Source organism: Paramormyrops kingsleyae, chromosome 23, assembly GCF_048594095.1.
Source record: "Paramormyrops kingsleyae isolate MSU_618 chromosome 23, PKINGS_0.4, whole genome shotgun sequence".
NCBI lineage: Eukaryota > Metazoa > Chordata > Actinopteri > Osteoglossiformes > Mormyridae > Paramormyrops > Paramormyrops kingsleyae.
Genome location: NC_132819.1, coordinates 16,963,796 through 16,986,644, shown reverse-complemented (window position 1 = coordinate 16,986,644; position 22,849 = coordinate 16,963,796). Strand labels below are relative to the sequence as shown.

The 22,849-nt window shown below is 42.4% G+C and overlaps 1 protein-coding gene across 5 annotated transcripts in view; it reads right to left on the bottom strand.

The window, feature by feature from the left end:
* Window positions 1–22,849, bottom strand: part of csmd3b (CUB and Sushi multiple domains 3b) — a 349,538-nt gene that overhangs the window by 274,955 nt on the left and 51,734 nt on the right. For 4 of the 5 annotated variants that reach the window (XM_072705595.1, XM_072705594.1, XM_023811991.2 and 1 more), the window contains exon 3: window positions 523–635. In XM_072705595.1, the coding sequence (XP_072561696.1) occupies window positions 523–635 (113 nt within the window). Of the gene's footprint in view, window positions 1–522; window positions 636–22,190; window positions 22,480–22,849 lie in introns of those variants that run through there. The other variant, XM_072705596.1, reaches the window with a different exon arrangement.

The following is a 22,849-nucleotide window of genomic DNA, read 5'->3' as shown; positions in this document are numbered from 1 at the left end:
AAAGCATGACATTACGTGATAAAATAAATATTATGGCAGCATAATTCAATGACAGCTCTTCGTGTTAATTTTGCGGAACAAATTAATATACAAGAACAAACAGCCACATACAGAGACATCTGTAATTATCGTAGCTTTTCCTCCGCTTTTGAACAAATAATTAAACAGTAGACCTTATGCGATACCAGTAATACTCTTTCAGATTAAGGCCTCTTCAGATTCTGTGTTTGCTGAACACTGAAGTATGTGTAAAATGGAAGCAATGTGCTAAAGATAATATGAAAGACAACCTTCATTTTTAAGAATGAAATGCCTTCTTCGTTGGCGTTACAGTTTGATCTTAGGCCACCCAGTAATAACAATTTAATGAAGGCAAATTGGAAATCAAAGAATGCCTAAAAGTCGTATGTCTTACGCCTGTGTGGCATCCAAACTAAGAATTTGAGCCAAACAAACTGAAACGGAAGACGGCAAATCAGCAAGTCACACAATATCAGCAGAAGTGACCAGATGGCATCTTACCTTCATAATAAATTTTGAATCCATGGGCGCTCACAGCGAAGTCGCTGGTGAGGCGCAGGGAGAAGACAGAGCCTGTGCTTGTCACCGGAGGGGGGATCTGGAACCCTGTTAACCTGGGGAGACAAAGGCGCATGTCACAACCCTGTCTCGCATGACACACTGGCGCGTCACGCCTTCACACGCTAAGAAAACCATCAGTTTTCACACTCCTCTGGCATCTGTACACAAAGACATGAACCCAAGCCTATGCAGATCAATCAATGTCAGTCTGATGTTTCACGTCAATCCTCCATTATATCCATCGGTCTCCATCGTCCGATTATCCTGCATGGGGCCTTGCTAGACTGAAGCCTACACTAGGAAGCTCAGGGCTGGAGACAAGCTGGATGAGACACTCTGATCCATTACAGTAAAATGTAATAAAATTGAAATTAATTAAAAACCGGCTATAAACTAATTACGCACAAAGTAGTATAACAATGCAAAACTACAACTCTATCTAGGGCATCAATGTGTCAAGTCTGGGCCCAAAGCATCCAGATCTTCTGTCTCAGAAGGCTTCCCAGGCATGTTTATGACTTGCTGTACAGCAGGGGAAATTAACCAGTGGAACTTTCTTTCATATTCTCCTCCTCACAAAGGCATTCCCACAAAGCAATAACTGAGATAAAGTACTCAGTAATTGTGCATTCAACCTTGACGCTTATAATGAGCGGTAACTCTGAGGCCGGTGATGTACAGCGGTTTCACTTCTTAAACGTGCACGCACGCATCGTTTCTGAGCATGCATCTCCCTCATTTAAATGGAAGGCCCAGCCATCTGCAGACTTTAGTTCATTTGCTGCAGTGATAGATATTCTCAGTTTAACTCTCAGCAACAATTCCTTCCTATGAAGACAATCTGCATAATGAACAGGTAGTATAGATCTGCTGGAATATTTTTTAACACTTTCTGAATGTTATATAAGTCTTGAGTATTATTCACCTGATGCTTTATAAAACTGCTGCAGTATTGTGAAGTTCTTTTATTTAGGTTTTTACTTTTATACCATTATTTTATGTTTCATTTTTGTACTTGAAAAGCAATTGGAAGGATGGACTGATGGATGAATTCTCAACCACTTAAAAAAATGAACATTCTATTTGACAATTATGCTTGTACATTTATGCATGCATGCAAGTGCTTAGAATCTAAGAATGACTGTCTTTCTACCATATCTGTCTACCCTGAAAATCTACTAAGCGAAATATTAACAGCTAGCAGACTAAATGCCATCCCTTAGATGGCACTGTAACAGGAAGGGCAAGGGGGGCAGCATCCAAAGACTTCCATGGCATGTCCCATTAAGGCCGTAGGCAGATGTGATGACATGGTTTAACGCTCCCAAAATTTGGGTGCTGGCTACCCGCCTCCCCCAGCCCCAGCGGATGTCGGTGGGTGGAGGTTCTGGCAGCTCGGCCAGTGCCCGTCAGCGTCCCCCGTGTGCCAATTTCAGTCGCCTCAAAGCCCGGCAAATGCTTTTTAGCGTGAGATCTAGCGCTTGCGTAATGGCTGCATTTTTCCAGCAGAAAAGGCCTCATGAGAATTATTCGAACTCAGCGGCTCAATGCCTTTCCTCTCAATTATTAAATACAAACTAAGTTGAAGCCAAAGCTACTATTTTCCGATTTAGCTCGGGCTTTCTCTGCCCAGTGCGACTATAGTGTTATACACTTATGTCACGTATAAAATTTGTCAATGTTTAGACAATTCCCTAGGGTATCAAACGGCTTTCTTCATAAAGTAATTAACCTTTTTATGAAAGAACTTTTGAGAAGGGCTCTTCTGTGCATGTAAATATAATTTTACAGAGACAAAGACTAAAAGCCTTTTTTGCTTTTCCCTTGTCAGATTTCCAGATGAAAGGCTTTGTATATAATGAGCAGGGAAACCTTCATAATGTTAGTACAGCAGCCTAATACAGAAGCATGGAGAATGAAGATCTGAAGAGGTGTACATGGTCATGAGTCACTCACGTGGTTATTTATTTATTTATCGTGCAAGGTCTGATGCCGTCTGCATTTTGTGATTCCCGAAGTTCATGTCTACCCCTTGCCAAGCAATGTAGAAAACAGTGACGTTAATTGATGACTCTTAGCACCGAACTGTGTGTATGTACATGTAAACACTATACAGTTCATCGTGGGGGTTAGGGGCGCAGGCCCCCCGCAATCGGGATAAACCCCGTAAAAGTTTTTGGCCCCCTTGGCAAGCAAAGAGAAGTGGGAAGATACGAGAAACGCGAGATACAAAGATCACTGTGAGATATCACGCGAGAGACTGCTGTAAACACACTTGGCGTCGTCCAGACCAGCACTGTACATATATTTTATGCATTTATGAGTTACTAAACTTTTTGTGTGTCATCTGCTGGCCTTCACATGTTGTCTGTGGCATTCGCAAAACTTCCCATTTCATTTCTTATGCCAACCCTGAGATATATCGAAACCGCGACGGGGCAAGTCGTGATGCAGAAGGTTGACTGTGTATAGTGTGTATAAGGCCATTGTAAAAACACCAATAGGAGGCTTATGTTTGAAACTACTTTGCTGAAACCTACAAGACTTTCCAACTAATACTTTTTAATGCAAGCCATTATGAGTTATATTGTCATCTGTTTTTTCATAAATCCTTGATTAGATTAAAAGTAGAGGGAAAATACTAAAGATTAGTTACTATGATTGTTGCTCATTATTTGGCTTCCTTACAGGGTAGGAAAAAAAAACCCGTTATCATACTGATTCATTTACCATATGTTTCCAGTTACCTAGTAATTATAATCATAAAAGAGAGGCAATCAGCTTGATTTGTAAGGCTGTTTAACATAGATGTACCAATCCCATTCTAACAAGGTTTCTAATGGTTACACGATGTCACGGCCTCAGGGAATTTCTTGTCAACGTGTCACAAAATATATGTCTATTGAAGTATGGAAGCCAAAAATATGTTGTTTAAAAACCTTCGAGACTGCAAAGAGAGCCTCTAAAGGGGATACATTGTTTCCTCTATCTGTCAGATGTCTCTGAATGTCCTTAATTCCGTTGAAATTCAGCAGGAGAGTGTTCAAGCTATTTAAAGGCGGTACGTACAGGGTGGGAACCATCGTCTTTTTTTTTTTTTTTTTACATTTTATCTTGGGACTCACAGCGAAGGGCAGCCACTTTGCAGAGCCCAGGGAGGTGGGGGTTACAGGTCTTCCTTGAGGGCCAACCGACATGAGACTATTCAGCCAAAGCAGGGCTCAAACCAGCGACCTTCTGGTTACAGGCACAGAGGATTAGCCCACTGAGCAACACACTAAAGCCAATATTACACCTAAGATACTGGTTTTAGAGCCTTAATGTACAGTATGCTGCACAAAGACACGCTTCATCGTGCATCTTCAGTATTGCTTACATCACTAAATGAGGTTCAGTCCAATAATTCCAATATATAAACATTCCAGAACTATTTGGGCTCAGTAGTTCACAACAAGGATGCCACCCATGCTTCCTCCTGGCATGCAGGTTTAAATGTGTGATTATTTACTCGATGGAGGAATTATATTACTCATTGTTAAATGAAGCAACCTCGAGTTCAGCTGAGATCTCACCTCACATCTTGAGAGTAGAGTTTGAATACAGACACTGAGCCTTTCTTTGCATGTATTTTCCCTGCCTACTCTGTTAGGCCAAAGATATGAAGTTACAGCAAAACAGTCCCTATCCGACTCCCTCGTGTGCTTACGGATGGTCAGTCCTCTGTTATGTGACCCTTAGGGCTGACTTTGGATCTGAATAAATGCTTGCAGAAACAGATCAATAAACCCACATATCCCCCACTTTGGGCGGCACTATTAATCTAGCAAAAAAAAAAAACAGATGTGGCTTCATAAAACAAAGTTCTATATAAGAATCATCTGTCAATTTCAAAAGGGTCTCTTTGTGACAACACAAGTTGTGCTATGAAACCAAGCTGCCTTGTGACATCAGGCATCTGTTTCGAGCAAATCCACGCACAACGGGAGATTCCTGCGCGGCGGAATGAGCAAACAGCGCACGGTCATACACGCTCGAGTATTTTCACAGCTACATCCTACTGTTTCTGCCGAGGCTGCGAGGAATCTGCATCACGTTGTGTCCACCGGCCGGGGTAATGAAGGCAGCGGGAATTACACCATACGCCTGCAGAGGTAAATGCCATCTCCCAGTAAACCATCGGGATCAGCGGAGTGCGGCAGCCGTCGGCTCAACCTCTGGCCAGCATCGCAGCACACTCAGAACATGCGGAGGAAGTCATCAGGACGTAATCTATCAGCTCAGAGCGACTGATCCCATCGAATGAAGCCAGTCTTACCACCTTATCTTTCCTGTGTCTGTTTAAGCCTGGGCACATCCTGGCATTAACGGGGCAGCAAAGGGCGTTACCGCAAGCCAGGGCTTCAGTGTACGCAGATGATACCTTAAAAATAATCATTTAAAAAATTAACAATGAGCCTACATAAACTATGAATAACATCACCATAAAATGAATGCAGCGTGCATATTATATAAGTTCGAGCAACTTATATAAAAGGTGAACATAGCTGACTCTATATTTCTGTTATATTCCCTCTGATTATGATTATGAAGCTGAAAAATATGCAAATGATCTCAACTGTACCTCCGTGCTCACCTGGAGCCATTTAATGATGGCGTATAGATATACCTTCCATCTGGACTTAAATAATGGTGTCCAACTGGAAACTGCCCGGGTGTAACTACACCTTTACAGTCTGCAAAGCAAGCAAATTACTCACATGTGGATGTGATTTTATTGTATTAATGAATGGTTAAATATAGCCATGGTTAAATATAATAAAGAGTGGATTGGATTTGGCTAAATGCATTGGGTCACGGTTACATGCTATAAGCCAGGCACTGAAGGACCTCCTGGCATGTTAGCTGATCACAACAGTGTTATTTAAGCGTGAACAGTATGGAGTTTACGGTGCCTGGGGGGGTCAGGAAGCGTTTTTTTAAACCGCTCTGCAAATTGAAACAAATACATTTCCTGCCTTTGCCCTTAGCAAAAACAGCCGAAACAAAGGCGTTCCTTCTTGTCAGTGGAGCGCCGGCACGGAACAGCTTAGACAGCAAGAATCTCCGCGGCGCACTGGGGTCGCCTTTGCCCTTTCAGAGCCTCGGACACCTTCTCACACAAGTACGTGCTTCCGCTGCACCGACACGGGTGCCCCAGCTAGAGCTCGTTTCATCATTAAACACGTAATTTAAAGAGAAAGGAATCTGCACTCTCTGCAGGGCTATCCGAACCCCTCGCTATCAGAGCCAGGCAATCTGGTGCGTATCAGAAGCAACTTGACGTCCAGAGGCCAAGGCAAGGTGACTTTGGATTACAAATGCAAGGGCTCGTTTGGGTACACGCTGACTGGGGGGCTATAAGGACTGACTGGGAGACTTGACTAAAGGTGCGAAAAAATCTCACCCTCAGTTGTGCCCTCATCAGGAGAATCCAGCTCCATCGCAAAGTGATGTACTGTACTAGAGAACTACTTAGTACTTAGTACTGTTGCATCGCACGTCTAGGGTTGGTGTCTTTGGGAGTTTGTATGATCTCCCTGATTTTGTTTGGTTCTCTAGGTACTCAAGGATCACCCAGCAGTCTAAAAACGTGCAGTCTGGCCAGTCTGTTTCTGTACATTGCACTAATGTGCTTGACTGGCCGAGTGCGTGCTCTGTGACCGACTGGAAATCCCACCCAGGCTCCAGGATGACCGTGACCCTTTACTAGAGAAGTGCTTATGGAAGATGGATGGCTGAAGGGGTGAGGAACATCTGCTGTCAAACACAGTACCTATCTCTTGGGTGTGGTGCAAGCATCTGTTGTTTTTTTTTTTTTAAATTACTGTTCAATAAGCTGTTGATTTACACATAGAAATCAATACTTTATTTTTTTCCCAAATGAGAACACTGACCTCTGTGATAGAATTAAGAATTACGGTAGCGTGAAAACTGACAGAGCCCACGGCCCTCGATTGACCAGCACTTCCGAATCCTGATCTAACAAATTCGTCTGTCCAATCGATGGCGTAAGCCAGAGGCATACACACCCATTTGAAGGTAAGTGATGAGCACCCTACTCACACATTTCCCCAAGAATCTTCTTACACATTATCTACAGACGAGGCTGTAGCACTGCAGAATCATACAGTATGACACGCATTATCCGGCGCCTCACTCTAACACGTGTAGTATGTGTTTTTATGGCAGGTACATGGGCGCAATTTCAAAGCCATAACCTGAGCAAGAGTGTGTCCTGGGAAGTTTGTGCAAAACAAAATGAATCTGAAAACTTTTTCCTCTGTTCAGCCCCACCTGCCTCATCTGATAAGCGTCTCAGCACCCTTCCAGCTCGGAGCGGGTCGATAAATCAAGGAGTGTAAATGCACCAGGTGGGTGGCTGTAATCTAGTAGCCATTGCCTGCAGTATGCTTGCATCCCTGACCTGCGGGGCACGTTTCTAGCAAATGCAAAAACGCCAGAGTTCCTCCTAATAAAGCGCATACAGAGAATGTCAGCATGCCTTTCAGAAACCACACTGCGTCATTTGTACGATGGGATATACTTTGTGTATCCCAGGGGGAAATTCTTTTTAATCTATATAAAAATATAACAAAGGACATGTTAATGCATTTCTTCACAGCTCCATCATCACTGTCTTAAAAATAGTTCATGATTGCAGTGTGCATGATGTGCGTTTACGTTGCACGATATAGAATGTTAACATGACATCATTGCTTCATTGCTGTTCCTAGCCTGCATACACGTCAAAGCATCAAAATTTACTGGAGGATAATTATTTAATATTTAACAAATTAACACAAAAACTGACGTCTTCAAGGACACAGTGGCGCACGTTCCTTTAAGGTGATAATCACATTCAGCCACGTTTCCTGTGCCATTTTATTTACCTTGTGAACAAGCCACTTCAACAAATCCTCATGAAAACGTCTTATAAACTTCTTTGTTGCAAAACATGGGAATGCACTCCTGCCAACAGCAGGGCACGGTGCACAATAAACGCAAATGAGGAGTCTCTGGGCTGGTAATAATGTCAAAAGTTGCATTATTAGTCTTTGGGGTGCATTTGGACCATTGCTTTGGGAATCTGTCTCCGCACAGATGCACTGATCACGAATGACCAAATGCAAGTCACTGAGTCAAGCCTAAACTGTATCAGTTATTTCGGAAAATGAATGAGCACTTAGAAGAGCTTTCCACTTAATGAAATATCGGAGGTTGATGATTAGGCAAACCACTTGGCTCTTTATAATAAAGGCCTTATCTATGTTACATGATAAAATAAGGGCAAAAATAAAGCAGGTTACCTCTTAGCCTATCCCTCTCCATCACCGACACAAAGCTACCTGGTAACCAGGCTGTTAAGGATTCAGTGAATGACTTTCAAGTGATGAAATCTGAGCTGCTTTCCGAACTTGAGCCCCGCCCTGACAGAAGCGGAATTTGGTTACTTAGTAAAGATGGATAAAGAGCAGAGCTGCACAGTGATGTTCCCCAGGATAAACCATTCACCTCCTACAGACTTCCCGGGAGCGCGGCATCACCCACCGATTATCTCCACTAATCCGAAAGTATCTCCAAAGTTAATGGATGACCACGCAGAAGTCCTCCAGGATTGGGTCTAATGCTATTTTAATGTTTACTATTGTCAAGGCTGAACAGACAGAAGCACATGGATGGAGGTTGACTTGCCTCCACCTCCCTCGAAATCACACAGACCTGCCTGTCTTTACTATGAACACCCACAAATACCATCAGCTTTCTCTCAACCAGGTGGGGGCTTAGCTAATAAAGCTGCACTGGTCCTGTGCTGCTCACCCTCATGAAGCTGGGAAGAAAGTACTACCTGCATTCAGGGAAGAGCCTAATGAACCTCAGTGTGTAAATGTGCATGTATGCACCCTGTGACGGACCTGCACCTTGTTCTGGGAGAGTCCTGCCTAGTGCCCCTCGCTGAGTGGGACAGCATTCAGGCTTATTATTGTGGAAGGAAGGAAGGAAGGAAGGAAGAAGGAAAGAACTACGGAAAGGACAGAGGGATTAATGAAGGAAGGAAAAGAAAGAAGGAAGGAAGCAAGGAAGGGAGGAAGGAAAGAAGGAAATAAGGAAGGAAGGGGGAGGAAGGAGGGAAGGAAGCCAGCGAGGGAATAAGGAAGGAAGGGACAGATGGATGAAGGAAGAAAGGAAAGAAAGAAGGGAAGGAAGCCAAAAAGCATTTTTTTTATGACTGGAATTTTGACACATTGAACAACAACAGAAATATCTAGTTTAGCTTAAGAACAAATAAAAAATTAACATGAAAATCACCTCCAGTGGTCTCCAGCATTAATATTTCGCCGCAAGTTGTTGAGCTACAGCATGTGTCCTTCTGTTAACGGGCAGGAGTCCTCCTCTAGCAACATTCTGAAAACAGATCTCCCCACCTTCTGATCTTAATGACATTCTAGCCCCTTCACCAGGTCTTTATAAAGTTTGGTGGGTCCAATTTTTCCATTTCTATTTTTTCAAACCAGAAGCACATTTCTGTCCTGTACACTATCTTGAAGGTCTAGAAAGCACTTGTGCTCTATTTTAAATTGAAATACTTTTCCTTGAAGCTCCAGGTGAATACGTTAGACTCCCCTGAGTATAACTTCATTTAATTCAGGATAAGCCCATATTACAAAGCATGCAAATTCCTTTAAAACACATAAATACACCCCTTTTTACCAAACATTATTCCATTGCCCTAGACAGGTACATGCAAGAGCCCCAGTGCGCAACAGACATGGTCCCACATGTGAACACATCACTGAGCTTTCTCAAAACGTTCCCAACAATAACTAAAGCATCGCAGCAAGCTTAGGTTTAAGGCCATAACAAACATGCCCTTTATTCAGCCACATGCAGGCTTCTAGGAGCCAATGGCAGATGCAAGACTTGTGCGATCGCATCTGACACATCTGTCACCACACAATTGGACGGATATCAAATTAGTTGCAAACAAACATACAAATTCAGAGTCACAAACGCTGTGCCGCACATCCCCCCTCTGCTCAATGGCTTGGCCAGATGTGACACAGGTCTGGCTATGTTCTCTCTGGACCGTACCACCGTGACGTGGGAAGGACCTCACTGTTCATGGCTGCTTCAAATGGTGGCAATCCAGAGCTATCTACCCTTGCCAAAAGTATGAATACATAATTTACAATAGCAGCCGGTAGTATCACATTACACATCCCAGCTGTGGAGGACGTCTCTCCTACCACCTGTCAATCATTCCTGGGCCCAATACATCTCCTTCTGCATTTCCTTAATGAAGTTTGTTGTGTCTGTCCCTTAGTGTTTAACAGATTAATATGAAAAGGACAGGATGACATTGACTACACTCCCACACAGGCACCGTCAGGGGAGAATTTCAAATTCTTCTTCCTCTCAGATTAAGTGGAACGTCATCTACCGCTGTACATGTGTTAGGAAGGTTGATTTGTTCTTCGAATCCGGATGACGACAGCCAAGGTCTCATTATTTCACACGAAAGCTGGAGCACTGCTTAGTGCGTGCTGGTCTTTAGAAATGCACGGTGAAATGGAAAGGTCCGTGACAGACAAGTTAAGTTCGTTCCACGTATGAGTCACGTGTACGTGACACTGGAGGATTTCGGCTTCTCGGAACATCCTTTGCTGCGTTGCTCCCATCGCGTACGCCGCAGTGATTCAGCAGTCTTACACAACAACACTTAGAAAACGGTCCCCAGAGATTCGTCTTGATTCATTCCTTCCTAAAAATAGAGGGACTAGAGGGGAGAAACAGGGAGACTGGTACTTAGTCAAATACAGCTTCATTTTTATTTTTTAATGTATCCCTGCATTCATAAAACCGTGTTATTTCCATAAGTGAGTTTAAAGAACTCAGGTCAGATAAAACACAATTAACATATTTAATACTGATTAATAAACCTATAAATCCTCATGTAATGGAAATCATCGCTATGGATTTGGGCACTAAATTATTTTAAATTCCATGCATTGCCATTTTAATATTTACAGATTTCCACCAGTTTTAAATATTGCGCATCGCAGCTGTGTGATAACTGCAGGCCAGTTAATTTAAATAGCTGGGCTTTGCGCATCAGAATGAAGTGCTGGCTGTAAAAGCAGCCAATCGCTAAGCGCATTTCACATCCAAAACGTGACGTTAATAAATCGATTGGATGCTGGGGCAGAACCACATGTCCAGAGTATATGGCCGCACTAGGGAACAATTGGCTACCTCTGCACTGGGAAACGAACGGCCGCCACCAAGCTCATCCAGACATAAATCGCAATCAAAAAGGGCATGAATTTCGTCACCGACCCATGAAAATGAGTCTGCTCAGCTGCTTATGGCCCCACGTAGAAACAAAGAGGCGGGGAAAAAAGAAAAAGAGATGGACGATTGTACAAATCGTCACAAGCCGAGGAGGCTTTCCTGGATCAAACAGATTGTTTGGCTAAATTGTGCCTCAGCTGCTAATAACACAGCTCAATAACCCAAAGGAAAGTCCTTCTGCTTCCACGAAGCCAAACCAGACGAGCCACAGCGTGGAAAGAAACATTGACTCAGAACATCCTGTCAGCGAGGGGTGGAAAAAATAAAACATCTCTTTGGTCCTTTTACAGGTTAGTGTGATGTGTTGGCCCAATTTCTATTAAAATAGCCTGTTCTTTTACGTAAGAATCCCCTTGCATTAACAGAAAATAGTAAATAATAAAAAAACAAAAAAGGGAGCATTATGTCTTATATGTATAACCATGAATGGGGGGAAAAATTCCAAGTATGAGTAAGGTTTGTTCCCATGTGAGACCTGCTGGTAGAGCAATCTGGCCCAAAGTCACAGGAATAACTCAATGTGCATCTTTGCGGCTAAAGTGTAGCATTTCATTTGTTCTCATGGATACCAGAAGCTGTGTGATTTTATTCAGTGTTCAAAGTATTAAGTCACATTAAAATGTACAGACTGAGATACATTATCTCATACTAAGCTGAGGCAAACAAGACTGTATCTCCTGAAAATATAATCTCCTAACCCAAAGGGAAAAAACAAAAACTAAAGCCATTTCTTTTGACATATTCTACTGACATCTGAAATGATACTGATGACAACTGATGACAAAATCAGAGGTTGACAAAATTGTCTTTGAACAGAGCATTCAAAAAGATACACATAGCACATTCAAAGATTGTTTTGATAGCAAATATTTGAAATGTGGTGCAGTAACACTGGGTAGGAAAATAGTGTGAGTTAAAAGGAAAATGTGCCCAGGATCAGAGAGAGTATAATCTCTTAGCAGAGGACTGAACCATATGGGTGCTGCCACAGTATGGGGGTCAGTCACGCTGGTTTGGGGCATCCCCCCGTGGCACAGGGTTGGAGGGGGCAGGTGTGTCCACTAGGAGGCCCAGGCCTGCCTGATGAAGGGGGAGGTTCTCCTATATTACGCTCACTGGGAAGCCGTGGGTGGCCCCGTCTGTTGCTCACGCCACTGCGCAGGGGTAGGTGAGGAGGTGAGCCGGACATCAGGGTTGGCGGCAGTCGTCTGTCACAGATCCCCGGCGGTTAAATACGACCGGTCACGCGTCACGCAGCCTCCGCCAGCGGCTCGTTTCGTTCGGAAAGAAACTCGACCGGTCCGTCATTTCCAACAAGCAAACTCAACTCCACACGAAGGCCCCTTCGGGTAGTCGATCCCGTGAGCCGTGGGAAGTGTGCTGACTGTTTGAGACTTCCCGGGCATGGCGGGATGTTTCCGAGAATCCCCATTAACCGCGGTAATCGCATTTGTGCGGCTGAACGTGGATCAGTGCAGATCGGTGAATCTAAACCACTCGCTGGGTACACACCCCGCCCACATGCCATGTCACCAGAGAAACCTGCTGCTCCTATATGGGGGAAAATTGGAACCACAACATTATCCACGAATAAATGAAGTGTGACAGCAACAAGCCACTAATCCTTTGATGCAACGACAACGTTTTGTTTATGGATGAATATTGTACGTGTATCCTTTAACTAAAGGTATTTATCCCTGAGTGTTAGCAGAGAAGTACTCTAATGGCCAAAATCATTTCAACACTTATGCATAAAGGACTGATCAAACAGATCCTTCTAATGACAGACCACTCATTATAAATGCATTTATACAAATTAAACAGGGCAAGTAAAAAATCTTGAAAACTGTTGGTTTTAGAGCGTAGGGTAAAAGATGCCTTTGTTAGGGTTTGCTACCATACTAATACAAACCCAGTGGCTACTCCTTTTGTGTTCTTTTCTAATATCGCTGGACAATCAGAACATTCACAAAGAAACGGAAGAGTTTTAAGTAACTTCCCATTTAGGCGGAGGAGGAACAATTGTTGGAAAACAATGGTTTCGTTCCCAGAAGTTGGAGTGGGCTTTCTGGCAATAGTCCACGCTTCCATATATAGGCCAGTATGGCAGCTGGGAAATGAACGTATGGCCCCCCGTCTACCCTGCCAGGGACGACACGACGTCTCCAGTATGAGTACGTGTTGAAATGGCTGACCCAGCACAGCGGGCGCTCACGGGAGTCTTACTTACACAAAAATGTTCTGAGGGCAGAAGGAAAAATGACTGGTTCAGGGAGATATCCAATCAGATTGTAAATGAGGTGGGTCCAAGCAATTAAGCGGAACCAACCAATCAGATGTCTTGGTCCTACCTCCTCTAGTTGCTTGGACCCACCTCTTCTACAATGTCATCATCTCTCAGAACCAATCATTTTTCCATCTGCCTTCAGAACATTTTTGTGCAAGTAAAACTCCCATAAACCACAGTGAACGGTGAGCTCTCTGTCCCTCCTCCGGTGAGCAGAGAACTCAACCAGGTCACTGCACACACACCAATAGTTACGTCTGCCCTGGGCGAAAAGCCTTAGAGAAATTAGTTCTGGACAGATCAATTCCAAATACACTAAGGCTGATCAGCGACTAATGTGCTTTGGGTCTTGCGTCCAAATTCTTAATAATATAATTGAATCATCTACTGCATTATGAGACCAATATCTATTGTGTTTCAAAATCCTACCTAGATTTTTGGTTTGCAGCTCACAGAGACAGTGATTACCAGGGCTTACAAATTCACTGCAATTAGCAGGTTTCAGTTTCACATCAGTGCTTGGTCTATTGTGAACATGGCAGCATGGTCCTTTTAAGGGAGAACATCAATGTTTAGTAGAAGAAGGGTAAAATAAGCCCTTTCAGCAGTCGAATAAAATTATCATTCAGGTTAAAATCCCAGCACCTCCATTCACGAAAATTTCCATTAAAAGGCAAACAGATATGATACATATTTATATTATGAATTACAATGAAAGAGAGCATCAGAGTTTTAAAAGAGGGGAGAATGTGCGATGACACTGCAAATAATTTAATTACCGGAATTACATTTCACCCTGGCATCCCCGACTCTCAATCCCACAATCATGCCAATGGGGTGATACCAGGGCACATATTTACGCCGCCTGTCCTACACTCACATGCGACTGACAGCTAAACCGCTCCATCGGCGCTGTAAAATCCCCACCGGCAAAAGAGAGTGACAGAATACTCACAAGTGCTGCTGCTGGAGGCTAAAAACTATAATTAAGATTCAAAAGACAACGCGAGAAGAAGCGGTCTGCACAGATACACACAAACACACGCAAACATACACACACAGCTGACGTAAAACTCTAATATAATGAGTTTTATCCCATGTTGAATTACCTGAACAGTAGCTAACAAAGTTCAAGGAAATTTTTTTTCTATCTTTTTCTACTATCCAACAATGGTTACATCGCTGCCACGACAGACAACACATGAAAAACTAATTAAGATAAAATACCAACAAGGCACGTTGACCTATAAAACTTGCAATAACTTATGGCAGACTTACAACTAACGGCTGACAGTATCAGACACTGGGCCTATATTTTTTCTCGGTGTTTTTAACATCTTTCTCTTCTTTTTTTCTTTATATTAGAAATAAGCACCGTCGGACCCAGTAACAGAGATTCATCTGGATCAATATCATCTCAAAATGCCCCAGCAGATATCAAACGTGGGAATTAATATTATCTGATTTTTGGAAAGCAATTAGTTTCCTAGTACAATTTCTTCAGCTGCTAAGTAAAGGGTTTCACAATATTTCAAATCATGCTTGACTATTATGGAACTCTAAGAATCTGTTCCCGATCTGTCAGGGTGCTTGGCACAAGGCCAAAAATGGCGGATCTCCGCAGGTTTAATGTATGAACCTGGTAAAGACACATGTAAGAGAGACAGATCCCTGCTCCGGTCAACCTAAGAGCATTAGCAGCATTAGAGGAAATGCTGGAAGCTTGGTGGTGAACCAGCGCCATACATACTAATGCATGCAGAGATCAAAGAGTAGGAACAGCCCCAGAACCCTGAGTGTGGAGGCAACATAATTAACCTCCACATACCAGCCAATATTAATGGGAAAAAAATATCACACGCTGGATTCTGACACCACGCTGAGCCAGGGCAACCAACAATCATGCAAGCTTTGAACTTTGTAAGGTAGCATCCACTAATCTTTAAAATTACAGATTAGTTTCTATCCGCCCCTTTCAAAACAACACTAGTATTCCTGTAAAACATTGTTATGCTGAGAGTTTCGGCAAAGTGCAACTGTTGTGAAATCATCAGCGAATCTGGCTTCCAAAGTTCTGTTAAATATTTAATAATGCAGTCATTATACTCTAATGTGAGCCAAAGCAAGGTAATTTAAAAACACAGGATATTTATCACAGAGCTTACGGCCATATTATTTCAATAACTTGTTTAGTTACATTCTGTCACAAAGGCTTCACAGAATTTAATTTGAATTCAATAGTATGAAGAAAGGAGAGAGAACGAGTATTTATGCCCTTGCCTCAATGCAAAAGGTCTCTTTCATAACTAATAATGCATGAATCAAAATGATTCTTTCCACGATTCCATGAAGCAGCCATTTCTCTTACTCTCTGTGTCAGGCAAAGGAGGAACTGAATGTTCCATATCTAGTTATAACAAAACCAACATAAAAAATAACACAATTATTTAGTGCCTGATTGTTTCCCACTGCACTTTCATTTTGCAGTGGTCCCCAATTTAGTGTCACTGAATGGCAAAGCGCTGACAATTAATTATAGGAACACTATTTACATTCCTGTCAGACTTGGTATAAAGTTCTTGAGTCATGCCAAAGTATACACAACTCATCTTTGCAGAGTGGAAATGATGGGAATGAGGATTTACTGAAGGAGGACCAAAGAGTCAGCACTATGGATAATTCATTCATGAGGTACTCCAGACTCCAAATTCATTTCCAGTGCATTTCAGCCTATTTGGATGGAATATTAGTAATGTGATGACACCCGACTTATATCAAGAAAATGAATAAGATCTGAAGATATTGCTAAGGAAGTTAAAGCATAGAGTGGAAAAATGAGGCTACAGCTAATTGATAAGAAACCCGTGGCAATGATCACAGGATCAACAGATAGCGTAAGTCCTGATGGTGTAAAGATAGAGGTTATAGTCAGTGTTTGTCTCCTTGGACCAGCTGGAGAAACAGAGAGTCCAACAGTCAAGAAAAATGCCACATATCTGGCAGAGCTCTGATGAAGGACACTGAATACACACTCATCCATGAGACCTATGATGAAAATTGTTCAGAATGCAGTATTTCCTGCGACTGATTATGGACATGGAAGTGGGACAATGAAGACACAAGACAGAAAGAGTACTGACATCTTTGTACTTTGGTGCTGCTGAAGACTTGTTTTCTACTTCATTTCTTGAATATAATCGATCGTGAAAACAATGACCATACAATGTGGATAGCCTAAAGAATCTGGCAGAATACAGGGCATTCTCAAGGACGGCCATCTCTATGGATACCAGGCATCCACAGTGATTTAAAAAAAATCAAATAACAATAAAATTAAGAAGAGAATATCAGCTGTCAAATTCATAGCCTGAAAATGACTAATCTGGTTTGGATTTTTTTTATTATCTATGTCCATTAAACCCAGTTGTTACATTCCAGCGAATACACCACAAAGGCCTGCTCTGTACCGTCTCCTCAGACTTTTGACTAAGATTAAATCATATCAGGACTTGTTTCAACATCAGTTTCAGCGTTATGTGTCATCACATAACGCTGGTACTTCAAAAGGTCTTCGAATTTCTTTTGACCATAATGGCGGGAGAAATCAAGAGAGTTTGGCAGCTCAGTCTTTCTCAGTCTTCAAATAAATTAGCAAGGAAAGAAGATTCATGGTATCAGCAGGAAATCATCTACTAATTTAATCTATGAAGCAACCAAAAAAAAAATCTATTTTTTTTAATTTGATCAAAGACAGGCTTTTAATTATGGCAATAAAACAATTTGTCTCCTTGTCATCTTGAATAAAGTTGACAAATACCTGCAATAAAAAAACCATGATGGGATATAATGTCTCCTGGTGGCTCTTCAGTACCCTGTACTCTGGATTAGTCTACAGGGATGATCAGGATTTCCCTGCGAAAGTACTTTGAAAGAAGGACCTTGTAAAGTACATCCTTCATCAAGGGAGAGGGGACCTCAAAGTTGAGCTATAAAAAAGACCTTTGGCTTAATCAGAGTTGGAGGGAGCCTGGTACTCTGGCACCTCCACAAGCTTCAGGTGATTTACATACATCTGACACTGCACTTTAAAATGACAACCAGCTCATTGCATGCGGCTGGGTGAACTTCTGGGTTTCTTATTTCCAAGGTGGTTTATAGAGCATATTGTTCATTACAGGTGAGCATCTCACTTCCTCACTGGTCGTTTAAAACCATGAGTGAAGCCTCAGCCAACCAGCCTGAAGTTTAGCTCTGCGCACTGCTCCTTTTCATTGTCACTCGTCTGCAAGGGTGCAAATTCCAGGTCCAGGAAGTAAAAATCCAGACTCTTTATGCTCAACTGGTTGGTTGAAACAAAATCTTGGTCTGGACCTTTACTTTATGGACCTGGAATTTCCATCTCTGCTCTTCTGTAACCATGTTCATGTCTTGGGTAGTTTGTTTTTGGTTGACTAGTCATGTGCTCATGCTGAACCAATATCATCCCCATGAAAATAACCCCAGGGTTTACAACACTCCTCCGGGTACTGTGTTTGTGACAGAATGCAAGGGAATGCAAAGACTGCAACAATGAGGTGACCAGCAGCGTACTCTAGGACAGCAGCAATGAGGTCAGTAGTGATGTACTCAGGGATGACAGTGATGAGGTTATCAGAAATATACTGTGCACAAAGGGCAATGTACCAAAAGGCCAAAGCAGAATTCAGAATGTAAATAACCAGTTGCAGCGCAGTAGTAATTACAACAAAGACCATATGGCCTTTGCAGCAGAGGATGCACTGTTCACTCAATAAATTAGTATATATTGTATTAATATTTCATAAAATAAAGGCTGGCACAAGTTCAGCCAGGAGCAGAGGGAGATTAGGAGTCTGCAATCGGCCAGGATGCCAGAAGGAAAAGCCCTCTTACTGTCGCACAGGGACACCAAACTGTGAGGTCTGTTTAGAGAGAGAAATTAAGAAAATCAGATAACGACATGGCACTCTCCAGAGATTGAGAGAATATTTCACAGCTTCCTCCCACTATTGCCAAGGCAGATGTGACCTTTTCTGGAGTGAGAAAACAACCTGATTATTCCTTAGATTTCCAGAATTTATATGCGTTTCGTTCATCCTCCATAACCTCTTATCCAATGCCCACCCCAGGAAGCTTGGGGAACCGGCCCATCATGGGGCACATACACACACAGACACACACACACACACACAGGTTTGTATTTATACCTTTGTGGGGACTGTCTATTCATTTCTATGGGGGAAACCCAACATGACGACCTTAACACCTTTGATTGCATTCACAGATCTTTGTGGGGACCCAAAAAACGGTCCTCTCAATGTCAAAAACAGGTCTTTATTACATTATGGGGGACATTTGGTCCCAACAAAGTAATATAAACTTATCCACACAAACAAACACACACATGCACAAACACACAAAAAATACAGCAACAGGTGCCACTGAATTCACCACGCTAAGGTTGTAAGGCTATACCTGTAGTTCAAAATTTACAAAAACTGATGCTTTAGTGATAATAATTACCAAACACACACTTTTGGGAGGTGAGAAAGCTTGAAATCTGAATGACAACTGAGCAATGTTTCGGCAATCATCTCAATAATCTGTGTATCGGGCCACTTGCTGTTTACTGCTTTTGTTTTGCAGTTTCATGAAGAGTCATTAAATATTCAGTAGAAAACATCATGAATGTGATATCTGCTATTCTCTTTCATGTAAACTGTTTTAGCTGCGAAACTGTGATTTAGTTTACACGGGTTCCAACAATCTGCAGTATTACTCATGTGTATAGGAAAAAAATGCAGGACACATGCACAGAACAGAAATAAAATCCAATACGAAAACAATTTACTGCTTTCATTTTGTTGGAAGAAAACAGACTGACTATCTGAATCTCTAAAGATTTTTAAATTGCTGGATATATTATGTAAGTACCATGATAACAATGCATGGTATTGCTCAAAGAAAACCAAATACGATTCTATAATGGGAACAAAGGTTACGACTCCAAGAAAAATATGTGCTGTCCAAGATAGAGAATTCAGTTCTTTTACTCAGGAGAGAGCAGGTCGAGCATGTTTAATAGAGTAATTTTTTATTTGTCAAATGATATACCATTTCTGTCACGCTATTGTAACACTGGCACATTTTTTTTTTTTTACAGAACCCATACAGGTCAAATAGCGGCAATATTTAATTGAATTTGTGTATTTCCATCTTTGAAGTAATGAACTGTCTACCAGACCGTAACAAAAAGCTATGTCGCTCTGAAAATGTTACTTTTCCCGACAGCGGAATAATGCTGTCCCTGGCCCTAAAATACATGGGTTGACCATCAAGCTGACCTCGCAGCATTCAGCTTATTTATCTGTTTATTCTGCATCACAACCTAGTATGTAAATATTGTACATAGAAAGAGAGACACTTAATTATCTCCTTAATTTAACAGAGCAGAAAATCCAGGTCTGCATAAACAAAACAATGGGTAAACAGCCACCCAATGGACTGGTCTGATCCCTCCTCAACAGAGTAAATCTGAATGTTACCAAGAACAAATAAGAGTGAGTGCCGGTCTGGCTGCACAACAGTAAATAGATGCCCATTACAAGGGGAAATCTCAGTACTTGGATTAATTGCTGCCCTTGGTGTCTTTGGTCTGGCTGGAGCAGCAAGGTTTGGCTGAGAAATCCGGCCCAGCCTGAATCACAGCGCCCTGCCCTGGCCACACCCATTCCCAGGGCCCACTGTTCGCGCTCCTTCCAGCACGTTTACGGTACAATGGAACAAAACACATCCTGGCAACAGAACAAAACTGTTTCGAACAAATTTAATTCACAGCACTCAGTATTTGTTCACAACACTAAAAAATACTGGTGACAGATAATTCTTTTTTTTTTTCGATTTGTTTTGCTATATTGGTGTTATTTTGTTTGTTGCCCAGATGGAGACAGCGGGGGCTTGCTTAGTCAAATGTCAGGAAGATGAATATCTCTTTAATAGGTTATGCAGAATCTGACAGTGTGACACCAGGTGTGCTCATGTGGCAAGAGACACATAGACATACCCCTCCCAGTCCCAAATCTCAGACTAAAGAGAGCACAGCTTAACCCAAAGAGTCCAAAATGTATTTTAATCAAGGGAAGGAAACTTAAGGCTGTGGGAATCAAATCAACATTAATGAACACAGGAAATAAGCAACCGCGCTGGGCTACATCAAGCAATAAAAATGGCCCCAAGAACCTAGCAGACGAATCCCCAGAGTGGACTGGAAATGATACTGGAGTTAAATTGTCAACTTCCCATATGAGTAATAATCTGCGAACGACAGCGCGTGTGTCAAACCTGAGCTACAATTTCGCTCAATTCACAAGTCTGGCTACCCTGCCCCTCTGCCCCCACCTCATTCCTCTTACAATACTAGGGAACATTTACCTTATGCCAGAAATTGAAGCAGAAGATGGGAAAAGCAAAGACGAGTGCAAAATCTCTCCGGCTGCATAATATCATGCAGCACTGCCAGTCAAAAGCACGTAAGAAACATACATGTGTAGCTGAAGTAATTCCTGAAGATGAAAGGCTGTGCAGGTGGTTATTTCTTGCTACACAACAGTATCAGCTGAAGATCAAAATGAGAGCCGAATTTCACTTTTATCTGCTGCCGCAGAATGCTTAAACACCCCCCCCCCCCCCAAAAAAAGCAGCATGCCTGCACAGCAGACCAGCCAAGTTGCATCTTTATAGTAGGTACATATTAGCAAGCTCCCACTGATTCTTCCACTTGCGTGATGCTTAGGAAAAGCAGATTAGCGCATTATGAATTTGAAACAAATGTGCCTTAGGATGGTACACTGATATTGCGAATATGAATAAATGAATTATGTGTACACGAAGGGTAACACCGTCCAATACCTCCTGCTTCCTAGTAAGATTCAGTACTGGGAGGAAAAGATTTTAAGCTCTGCAGAAAATAAATTATCTTTTGTGCAGTTCCACTAATGTCTTAAGTGAAAAATATTGAGCTGTAAAATAAAATAGCCATTGCCACCCTCCCAGAAGGATAATAACAATTATGCACCTGGAATTTTTACTTTCCCTGTGGAATTTTAAACTTAATGCCTCAATCCTCAAAAGGAAAAGACGATGAATGGATTTTATAAACAGAGATCATTTTGTCTAGTTAAAGGATTCCTAAAGCTTCCTGGGAACAGGAGAATTGGAAAATTAAGGAAGGAGTCCCCGTAATAAATGAATATGTTTTTCACGGCACAATACCTCCTGATGTTGCTGTAGATACATGGTCTTACAAAAGACTCTAAAGCAGGGGTCACCAACATGGTGCCCACAGGCACCAGGATGCCCCCAAGGACCACATGAGTCGCCCGCGGACCTGTTCTAAAAATAGTACAACTCACCAGTGAGCAGCGTCTAAAATGTAATTTTATCCTGTTTCTATTCTTCTTTAATCTTTAATCACATTTTAATTTTGAAAATGACAATATCTAATAAAAAAGCATTTAAAACATGTTTATCATAAATGAAGTTTAGATAAGTTTAGGAGGTCGTTTCAAACTGGTAGCCCTTCGTATGGCTCAGTACCCGTGAAGTAACTCTGTTTCACAGACGTTGGTGACCCCTGGTTTGAACATCCACATGAATTAAAGAAAAAATTAAAAATGCAACTTTAATTTGAGGCAAAAGGTAAAAGCTTTTTGCCCATTCTATCCTCAAGCATAAAAAGCAGCTTTTCAAAAAAGAAAAAAATATATATTTAAATTGGCGTATTTTAATTATGCAGGGACCATTTTGGCAAATGCGTGTCCGAAATAGCCAGCAAACTGCGCGCAGCACATGCTGAGATAAGGGGGGGGACGGGAGTGATATAAGACGAGTCTAAGAACATTCAGGAACATCTTACATCTGCTCTGACGGATCCTTCCTTCCTCCACAGACGGAGCGGCCGAACGGGCTGAGGTTTGCGAAGCGGAGCGGCATCACTCACCACGGCGTTAGATTAACAGCGTCAGATGACTGACAGCGCTACAGTGACACGTCCGCAAATTAATCCGGCGTGTCGTGGAGGCGCACGAGGTGTAAAACTAAATGTCGCGTCGATGTTATTGCTCTCGCCATTTGTCCCACGGCACACCTGAAACGAACGCGTCGGCTATTAGCCGGCCATCGACTTGGCGCGCCTCGCCGAAGCCCGCTTTGCGCGCGCTAACGCTCTCGTGCCAGTTATCGAGCCGCTGAATGATTTCCGTGCGAGACCTCGGGTCACCGCTGCAGAATATCGCTAACGCCGCGATTTGCCGTAGAGCTGCGCAAGGCACGCCGCTCTGCCAGCTCGCAAATTTACGGTGTCACGCCGAGATCTTCAGTTAACGCTCAGGGCTTAGTCTCTCCCCCCCCCCCCCCCCGACTTACTAGGTAAAACTGAGCTCAGTGGGTGGCATGCATGATTCCTCTTATCTTTGAATTTGGTTCGTGATCCAAACCCAGCATACTTATCCTTTTCATCCAGAAGATGATGTTCTGAGTGGGCTGTTATTTGGACGTGTTTAGTCACGAAAATGA